Genomic DNA, 10911 nt, shown 5'->3' on the forward strand with positions numbered 1-10911 from the left:
ACAAGTAATGCGAGTTACGTAATCAGATTACTTTTTTCAAGTAACTAGTAAAGTAACGCATTACTTTTTAATTTACAAGAAAATATCTGAGTTACTTTTTCAAAAAAGTAATGCCAGTTACTTTGTTTTCCCATTTATTGACTGACAAGTCTCCCGTCCCCATATTGGGAGAAATCGGGAGTACAGAGGCGTTGTGTGCGCTGTGTGAACATGATGTTACTGTAGTTCTAGACTAAATGTGAATGTGCATTAATTCATCCCACTAAAAAAAACAGATTTAGTATTCATCAAAATTAATTAAAACGGTGAAATGGAAACTCAGAATATGACGCAAACCTGCAATAATTAAATATGTTAAATAACACAAATGTATCTAATCCCATTTTATTAACTAATGTCTTTGCTGCTGACCTTTGATGATCCAGTTCAACCATACTAATAAGCAAAAATTACTTTAGATAAACTAACAATTGTGCTTCGTTTTTTTTTTATTGCTGAAGAGTGTTGAACCTTCTTCTCCGGTGTTCTACTGTACAGACGTGAATTTACTTTTCCATCAGCCTGAGGTTTATTCATTACACTTTTTGGTGTGAAAGGGCTTTTACATTTGCTATAAATAGAACTTCTTATATTAAAAACAATCAAGCCCTGCTCATATTTAAAAAGTAACGCGAAAGTAACGCAAAAGTAACAACACATTACTTTCCATAAAAAAGTAACTAACGTAATTAGTTACTTTTTTAGGGAGTAACGCAATATTGTAATGCATTATTTTTAAAAAAGTAACTTTCCCCAACACTGACGGTGATTACCAGAGAAGATTCTAGGATTGGACATGGTGTCGCTCTTACTTGATTCTGTGTGTGAACTCTGCATAAGGCATTAGCGTTCACATTCTTAGACCCTGGGCAATAGGTGACAGAATAACTGAACAGAGAGAAGAATAAGCCAGCCTGGGTTGAGTCGTTTTGCCCCATGGGTGTATTCAAGGTTTCTGTGATCGACACACAGAGATCCCTCAATCCAGTGTTTCCATTCCTCAAATGCTACCTTCATGATCAACAGCTCACAGTTCCTCACACTGTATTTCTATTTGAATGGGCTCAGTTTCCTAAAAAGAAAAGCACAGGGAATATATTTATCAGGACAACCATAACGCTGGGACAAAATGGCCTCAACTCTGGACCCAGAAGTGCCAACCTCCACAACAAGGGGTAGAGTGGGATATGTATTTTTCAGGAAGGGGCAATGGCAAGACCAAATGGCACGATGAAGCATTCATAGTGACCAGAGCTTGTTATGAAAGCAATCATCCAGGGGATGCCCTGACCTTTCTGAATGAGATTATATGCCCTGTGTAAGTCCAGTTTAGAAAAAACGCATGAGCTTCTCTGACCTGTTCAATGGCTGAAGTCAATGCAGGGACGTAAACCACCAAAAAAAAAAACCTAACCCTGCCACTACAGGAGAAGTTGATAATCTAATAATACTCTAGATGGCCTTGGTCTCAGGAATGGACAATATGTAGATACAGCTCTTAGGAGGATGTGTGCCTGGCAGCGAGATGGTAACACACCAGGCGGTGTATGAACTAAACTGAAATGGAGCGGCAGGAGACAATGTATTCACGCAGGAGACCCTTCCCTTCATGATATCTCCCCCTCCAGGAGATAAAAGATCATAAAGCACTGGCCAGGGAAATACCTGGATGATAGTGTGTGACAAAACAGCTGAATGTTTTCTTGATGCACTGCCCCCATTTGGATGAGAATGGGACTACACTGTAAACCCAGCTAAATTTGCAATCTGTATTATATAAAGCACTATATAAATAAAGGTGACTTGACTTGAAGTTTAATAGAACAAATGCTAAGTTCATTTAAATGAAAATTACTTAAAACTTAAAAAATAAAAATTACTAACTTAAAAAAAGACAAATTTACAACAAATTAATTGCTTACAGAGCAAGTCTTGATGGCAGAAGAATCATCCCTCAAAATGACAGACAGTCCCTAAATACAAATATGTGTGGGAGATACGTGTGCACATATATATTATACCACACAGTTTGCTACTCTATATCTAATATATATTAATCACATTTCTGAATTTCCCCACAATTAGTTTTTGGGCCTTGGAGATATTGACATGCCTTGACATTTGTGCTTATTTCAGTTACTGAAATGCTACTCCCATTACATACTAAAGTCCAATACATGTATACCAGAGCATGTGAGCGGAGCGGAGTGGTAATATTACCTTAAGAGCGCAGAGCGCCTTTCTGAAAATTCAGCTCCGCTCGCTCAACCCAGAATGCCCTTTGGTGATTTGCTTGTTCGAGATCGAGAATTTGTGAAATAGGCAGCAATAGTAGAGCAGTAAGTTATGGAGTTCAGATATCTTCAGCATCCCCAGTGGTTCTTCCAGCACTGGGCTAGTGTTTTCTGCTGCCGGATTACTTTCCCATGCACACCGAATGAGCCTGAAGCCTGACACTTTGTCCAAGCTGATGTTTCTAAAAGTAAATTCTAAAATCCTGTAAACATCAAGAGACGTTTTAATAGACCACAGTTCCAGTTATACTTCCAGTATAGAAAGTGTGTTTCTTTCATTAATGTCAGTAAATAATCCAAGCATTCTTTAAGTGCATTTTATCTTGTGTGTGCTTTCCACAGGCCTTATAATCGAGGTGTATTTTCTCAAGATCTACGCACATTTCATCTTGTGTGTGTGCGTTTGTTTTAATTAACCTGTTTTGAATGTTCTATTGCACAACAACGGCAGCTATTTTCACGGAAATAAAGTTAACGAAAATCAAATACACTTTTTTTTAGTTTTTGCATTTTAGGTAGGTTTGCTAAGGAGCTTAAAAACAACACGTTTTTAGATTCATATATTTAATACATTTTAATTAATACATTACAATTAATACAATTAATTAAAAAGTAGAAACTGTAAGAATTTCACTCTGAAACATGATAACTACTATTTATCAGCATGCTTAATTTTAGACAATTATCCAAGAATTTCAGTACAAACCGAAAACAATCAGACCTACTAGAGAAATTTTATGTCTGAGCGGGAATTGGTTTACCGGCGAGCATTAACGCGGAATATTAACGGAGCGCTTGCTTGGGCAGTTAGCGACTGAGTGGAGCACATGTCCATAGAGCGGAAATGCTCTGATGTATACCATACAATGTATGTATACCATACAAATGTTCCATTCATAAAATGTCTCTGTTAATGTTTCAAACCTTCTGAGCAAGACATATACGGTGACATGCTTCTGTGTCTCACTCACAGTTTAAGCTCTGCCCGTTTCCATTCTGTCTGGATGCAGATCATTTCGTCATTGCAGAAATACAGATATACAGATGTAGCTACTCATCCAGATGATGGCTTTGCTGCTTACTCTAATATATAATTATATTTGTTTTTAAATAATAATAATAATTCAAGCCAGATTCAAACTCACAACCTCGTAAATCCAAAGTATACTTCACTTGTCTGAGTGTACGCAGATGTGAGCCCATGTGCAAGTATGTGAAGTTCATCCGAGTGTCCGTCGACAGGCTTGTGTGTGAGATCATGTTCAGGTAGTGGACCGAGATCCTCAAGACTGAAATCATTCAATCACCCCTAACATGGATGGCATAAAAACACTGTGTGCCATTAAAAATACAGGTTCATCAGTGTTGTCTGTACAGGACTCCTGAGTTCAGCACCAGAACATAGATATAGGTTTGGAGCTGTGTTTCATAAGGAACTAGAGAAGCAGAAGTTATTATTGGCGTTTTTAAAGGTTATTCTCTGACAGGCTGTCGAATCCTGTCCTGTCCTGCAGAGTTCAGCTCCAGTCCTAATGAAACACACCTGCAGCAGCTGATCGAGGTCTTTAGGATCACTGGCTTCCAGGCAGGTGTGTTGGATCTGAGCTCTGCAGGACACCGGTCCTCCAGGAGCCGGTCTGGACCCCCACGATCTATGACATCAGCCTGCAGGAGCCCTTCTGGAAACTTCCTTTCTAATGCTGGGTTCACACTGCACGATTTTACCCCTGGTTTTCTCTCGCCGACAGTTTTGTGGAAATCACTGACAAATGCCCAAAATCAAAGGCAAATCGGTGCTAGTAACAATCGCGTAGTGTGTGTGTTATCAAAGACACGATAATAAGACGAGATATTTGGCATGCTGCAGTCTTGTAGTGTGAAATGTGTTTGACTGGAAAGGACATCAGCGACGGCCTACTGCCAATGAGAGAGCACGATACAGGGCAAGGGAAAGTTCAGGGGTGGAGTCATAGATCTGCAAAAGAACATCAGCACACATGGCTTCTGCGAGCAGCCATCTCTCCTTCATATTCTTCTTTGTTTATTTTATTTTTTGTTTTCCACTGCAAATCAGTGTACAGACAACTTGGACTGCAAGCTTTTTGCAGTCTACTGTTTTTGACAGGAATAAATCCAATCTCGTGGTGGGAAAATGAAGACAGTCAGTATTCAAATGAAATTTGCCCCAGACTAGCATGTACTAGCTTGTCCATCTGTTTTGTTGGTGTGGTGAGTGTAGCAGTAATAGAGGAGTAATGCAGAGGAACACTACAGCCAGAACTGCAGACTGCCCTTCTCAGTCAACAATCAATACAGTCCCATTCAATACAGTTTAAGCCATTACACTGCAGCAGTTAATGAACACCACAGGGCACAATAATGCAATCAGTGCTAATAAACACAATCAGTAGCTGCAGACACATAGAGAGCTCTACTACACAAGCAGGTCGTTTTGCCTGTAGTGAAAGACAAAGAATTTGTGTAAAGGGATGAATACAGAAATACATATTTCTTAATTTGTTGCCTTTATTATATTTAACTTTATTACATTGACAGACCCCACCCCGCCCAAAAAAAAAACCCTCATGTGAGATGTTGTGAATTGTATCTGATCAGCTTCAGTCTTTGGTTTGTAATATTTGTGATTCTTCAGATGAATATGCAGAGTGGCAGCTCTCACACACTCAAGCACAACTGGACGACTGAAGCCTCATTAGCGCTCAAACACTAGCCTAATGTCCTAACTAGTAGCTGAAGGGAGGGCAGATGGCACTTCTTCAGTCGCTGCTGGATCGTGTCAGCTGTACTCTCCTCTCTTCAGGCTGATAACAGCTCAAATCTCTCCTCGTGAACACTGAAGAATGCTCTAAAGCCAATGCAATCAGGTGTAGGTCAGCAGGTTTGAGGGTCCTTTGTCCACTCTCAATGTCATCAGGGACAGGAGGAGACGCGTTGCCTGGCCTCACCACAGCCTCAGGCCTCAAATAACTGCATTGATCCACATCACACAAGATTCAATCACTCAACTTTATTGATCGGTCAGCACACGTGTGTTTCACTATTACTAGTAATAATAGTAATATCTACGCCCGCACTGATGGATGCACTGGCCCAGAAACAATTCAATTTGTGTTGATTTCTGGAACTTTTATTTTCACGTTACTTAAATAATTAAATGTGAGACTTTTGAATTGTTTTGAATAGCCCTCACTCATGTGGAAAAGCTGTCATCTTGGGAAGATGGTTTTACATATCTGAATAATATGCATATATGCATGTTTAATGAGACGTCTCCTGTGTGTGGGATACCGTTTGTTTCATCTCAGCACAGCGTTCTCAGGAAAAAACTCTTTCTATTTGTATGCAGATGTATTCTCATTTTTTCAGATCCACTGTATTTTTCATCATTAACTGATTCCCTTTGAACATTATGACAGGAGTTATCAGATTCTTTCATAACAGAATCACACAACACAACTCTCAATTAATGCAGCCGGGTGTCGTTGTGGGATAAAAGAAGAAGACAAGGATGGAGCAGTGGGGATGTTAATAATTACTAAACTGTTTATATCGAATGTGCCAGTAATTGCTCTGTTTTACCGCTGTGGCCAGGCCTTGTGCTTCTGACGTTACACAGAATGAAAGAAAATCAATGCAGGCAGACTTAAAAAAGTGTGGAAAAAGCTAGAGATTTCTAGAATCAGAGCTAAATGAATAGGGAGAATCCAGGTTCATTTCATGTTCACATTCATGTCATTGAGTGTTTGCAAACCTACAACAGCCCACAGAGACTTTTGAGAGAGACATCTTCAAAGAGATGCTCTACCAAAATCAGCTAAATAGCTCGGCATTGATGATGAATGTGGAATATGTGTGGAAACTTTTTACAGAAATATTAAATAAAATAGCAGAAGAGTTTTTGAGTAAATGCTAAAGAGTTTCTTTTTTTATTTTAATATGTTCCTTGAGCTAGTGAGTTTTTGTCGTTGTTTTGCTCAAAACTTTGTCATATATTTGCAACGTGTCAATTTTCCATCCTCATTCTGTCTAAAATACTGTTTTGGTGGTGAATTTCAGTAAACGGTCACTGTTCTGATTGGCTAATGTCACTGCATCTCTGTCCTTCTCACCTCCTCACACAAGTCATGAGGGAAAGTAGGCGCTGATGTACTGCTGCAAATTTCTATCACAGTGTGATGTCACAGTGTGGAGGAAGTAGAAACCAGTCGTTTTGACAGCTTTGTTTGTAACAAATGCTCAGAGGAGGAATTCCGAGTACAGTATTTTTATCATGCAGTGATGTCATATACGTGTGTCTTGACAGAAACTCCACGTACTGTATGAAGGTGTCCATGTCTCTGACGGTGGAGGAGAGCGAGCAGGGACTCTGCTTCAGCAGCCGAATACGTTACCAGGAGAGCGCCGAGATCACCAAGAGCAAAATGATCAGCTGCCCTGACATCGACGACTATCTCGCGCCCTACAAGCAGCCTATCATGACCTGGTACAAGGTACAGAGTTATATCTCGCACAGCGTGTTTTTGGTTTCTGTCTCTACTCCTAGCCCTAAACCTAACCTAAACATTCCCTGAAACTGGGGAGCGGGAAGGACGTTAACAACGCTGTCGAAGCCCCAAACCTTAAAGCAGCGAGGTCCAGTGCTGCTCCTGAAGAGTTCAGTTCCAGCCAGATCCAACACACTTACCTGGAAGTTTCTAGTCAGTCTGAAGGCCTTGATTAGCTGGATCAGGTGTGTTTCATTAGGTTTTGAGCTAAATACTGCAGGTTTGGACACCCCAGCCTTAAACCATCCGATTTTGACAGGAAGGCTGTTCTAGCACCAACAGACATAGTTTTATCTTAAAAAAAAAAAAAAATCAGCTTTAGGATAATGGGTTTGAAATGAGTGAGTGCGAGAGTAGGATGATGAAGAGTGCTGTGTTTCCTCAGGAGTGTCAGAGGAAAGAGCGGAGGAGCTCCATCATCATCAACACCACCAGTCTCTGGATCCCGGAGGTGCAGGAGGACGACGGAGGAAACTACACCTGTGAACTCAAATATGGCAGCAGAGTTGTGAGACGGACCACAGAGCTCAAAGTCACAGGTACGTGTTCAAGCTCATTCAGCTCTAACGCTGTGAGTGCAGCGCATCGAAAGCAAGCAGAACCTGTTAGGATCAATGGCGGTGTCTACTCTGGATGTGTCATGTAGTCGCCGACACTAAGCAGATGCCCTGCTCTTTTTCTACTATGCTGCATGTGCTTGAGTTGCGTTATGATCATCAATGGATTTGGAACGTTTGCCTTGACGTGGCCATTGCAGATGGTCTTAAGCCGTTGTGCTGCATTGACTCTAGTTTCAGCTGATACTATGCATGAATCCCATTTTTGATAGGTGGTTAGTAGCAAAAAGTCTGTATACATTTCTGCTATTTTTTCAGTGCTTTTAAGACAACATTCAGACTGCTACGGGTTTTTTAAAGTTCATTTTTACACATCCGATGTTGCCAAATAAACTGTAGTTCAGTGTTTCTCAACTCTGGCCCTGAGATCCACTTTCCTTCAGAGTTCAGCTTCAACCCTGATCAATCTCACCTGCCAGTAACTATCTAGTGATCCTGAGCACCTTCATCAGCACGTTCGGGTGAGTTTGACATGGTGCTGAAGCTGAAGTCTCGAGGGCCAGAGTTGAGAAGTGCTGCTGTAGTTGGTCGCTTCACATTTTGTTCAGACTAAGGCTGTACATTTTTGGCGAAATCATAGTCCCTGATGTGATTTCCCTGGATACCGTAATCTTGATTATTAAAATGATTATTAGAATTGACATTAAAATACTAGTTTTGTCTGTAATGTGACATCAAATGATCTACCACTGCTCTCTGTTCCATATGAATGTCTAAAAACAGATCAGTAGTGTATCAGCAGCAGTTCTAGATGACCTTGGTCAGCAGGTTCTGAAGGGTTGCCAGAAATATTTTTGACTGTTAGCCTTGTGCCTCCAGACTGAGGAGTGGGTTTGTTTGAAAGCGAGCTCTTGCTCAAGCCTCTTCTGTACACACATCCAGGATGAATCCAGCTCTGTGTACAGCAAACAACAGACTGCACAGCTTCACACAACACACAGTAGTGAAAATCTGCTTTCAAAACCTGTGTATGGATAATGTGACCTCGCCACGTCTTTTCTAGCATTCCCTTAGGCTACACAACACTCAACTCATCTCATGCGCTCTCTCATTACTTTACATGAATCGGAAGCGTCGTTTTGTTAGAAACAACAGCACTAACATATGCCGCCCTAATTGGTTCGTGATCACGCAGTATTACCATTGTGCATGACCATGAAAAGCCTATGAAAATGAGCATACTGTACATGCATGTTACCCGGTACCAGTGCCTTCAACATTTCACTGTGCAATTACCATCCAACAATGAGTTTATGATGCATTTATGATTGATTATAGCACAGACATGATAACACACGTGAAGCAGGTTTTCCCAGTTTTATCACAAACTTCTAAAGTGCTGATCTGAGAACAGTTCACTTACATTTGCTGTCTTACAGAAGGTTTCCCAAGATATACTGCATAATCCCACTGGATGTGACTATAGAACAATATCTTCAAACTGTTAGTTATTGTGCAACTTTTCCCCAGTCAACCAGAAGGAAAAAGTTTGTAATAAGAGTGTCTGTGAACAGTTAGTTTGTGTAAATCCTCTACGATCTGTTCACAGTGCTGCCTCAGCTGGGACGCCGTCGTGTCTGTTGTTCACGACACCATTGTCAACGGTCAGGACTCTTTCCATGTCACATGATAATGGGAGCTGAGACATTTGCTAAGAGCTTTCATCATAGATGAATGATGGGCCGCTACGAGAGCCTCCTTCCCGCTTGTCTTCTTACAGGGCACGACAGCAGCATAACACATACATTTATCTCAGTGTCGTCTGACACGTTGGAAGCGTTCTGATCCCCCGCACACATCCTCCTCCTCATCATCATCATCGTCATCACGTGTGGGCAGAGATTGTCATGCACCGTTATTGTTTTGCCCAAGCGCCGAAGGCAGATGATTTGTCTCTCTCAGATGCTGAAGGGGCTCTAAAACTCAAAAATATATCAAGAGATAACAACGTAATTCAGTTAACCCAGCAGATTTGCATTGAAATCTTGAAAGGTTTTGCAAAAGGAGAATTCTGTGAAAGGAGAATCTTTACTGCAGATCACAGATACCAAAGCTCTCAAGCTCTGAAAATGATAATAATGATAATAATAATAATAATAATAATAGATTCCATATACTGGTGCTAAAGACACGTGACTGATATTGATCAGACTTTGTTTTGCTCTGGTGTTTTCTAGGTTATTACTACAGTTTTCCAGTTTGGCTCAAGTTTTAAGAGAGTTTATTAAAATCACTACATTAATTAAACTGTAACACATTACGGGAAGGTTTCATTTGCGAACATTAGTTAATGTGATAGTTGACATGAAATAATAATTTTACAGCATTTAGTAATGTTGGGTAATGTTTATTTCTGTAGTCTATATTTTTTGTCATTTCAAGTTGTGTGTATTATGCACGAAAATGACCTAGCAATGAACAACAGTGTATTTATATACTAAATATGTTGTAATCTTAATAAATTAAACCTTTTAAAATGTTATATAAATATAATTTGGATAAATACCATATATAAATAAACATAACAAATATATAAATATAAAATAGACTACATTTTAATGTATTGTAGCACTGCATTGAATATTTCATTGACAGCATACAAAACAAACATTAAATACTTTTAATATTTTAGTTTGATGCTAAGAAGCTTGACGAAGCGTCACGATGAGCAAAGAGAGAAGCTGTTGTGAGGTTGGAGTTTGAATATGTTCATTGCGAGATCTCTCAGAGAGTGATGTGTAGATAGACATCAGTAAACTCAAGCAAGATGAGCTGAATTATCCTGATTAAACATGGATTGGGGTGAGATATGCTCAGACACAGCCTGCGGTGAGAGGATGAGCGTGAAATAGTGCCATTATCATGCTGTATCATTCGAGCAACAGCTGAGCAAATCTTTAAATAGAGCAACAGTCATGAAGTGACAGCGTGACCAACATCCACCGCAGGCGAGAGACTCTCAGTGTTACAAACGTTGTGCTTAATGTGTTTAATGTGCAAAGACATCTATAGGTAAGCTTGTAGCTTGGTTTCTTCAAAGTACACTGGTGGTGTGTTGAGGAAACAACAGTGATTATTTTTACTTCACACTTTCTACTGTCTGCAGGGAAGGGTATGACTTTATTCCTGTTGAGACAACACAAATCAACCAACCAAAGCTATTGGGTTTTTGACTTTTTGTCTCAGAGAATTTGTAATTGTTTTACCACTTTTAGTGGGAATTGTACTGTTTTTAATGGAAACTGTAACCGTCCCCGTGTGTCTCCACCGGTAATTCGTCGCCTTCTATTGGTGACTTGTTAAAACCACTAAATCCTAATGCAGGGGTAGGCAAGTTCGGTCCTAGAGAGCCGCAGTCCTGCAGAGTTCAGCTCCAACCCTAACCAAACACACCTG

At 40.2% G+C, this 10911-nt stretch overlaps 1 protein-coding gene across 2 annotated transcripts in view; it reads left to right on the top strand.

Annotated features, from left to right (window-relative positions):
• Window positions 1–10911, top strand: part of il1rapl2 (interleukin 1 receptor accessory protein-like 2) — a 296539-nt gene that overhangs the window by 211019 nt on the left and 74609 nt on the right. For both annotated transcript variants that reach the window (XM_016486283.1, XM_016486284.1), the window contains 2 exons: window positions 6658–6844; window positions 7284–7437. In XM_016486283.1, the coding sequence (XP_016341769.1) occupies window positions 6658–6844; window positions 7284–7437 (341 nt within the window). The remainder of the gene's footprint in view (window positions 1–6657; window positions 6845–7283; window positions 7438–10911) is intronic.

Source organism: Sinocyclocheilus anshuiensis, unplaced genomic scaffold, assembly GCF_001515605.1.
Source record: "Sinocyclocheilus anshuiensis isolate Anshui unplaced genomic scaffold, SAMN03320099.WGS_v1.1 scaffold557, whole genome shotgun sequence".
NCBI lineage: Eukaryota > Metazoa > Chordata > Actinopteri > Cypriniformes > Cyprinidae > Sinocyclocheilus > Sinocyclocheilus anshuiensis.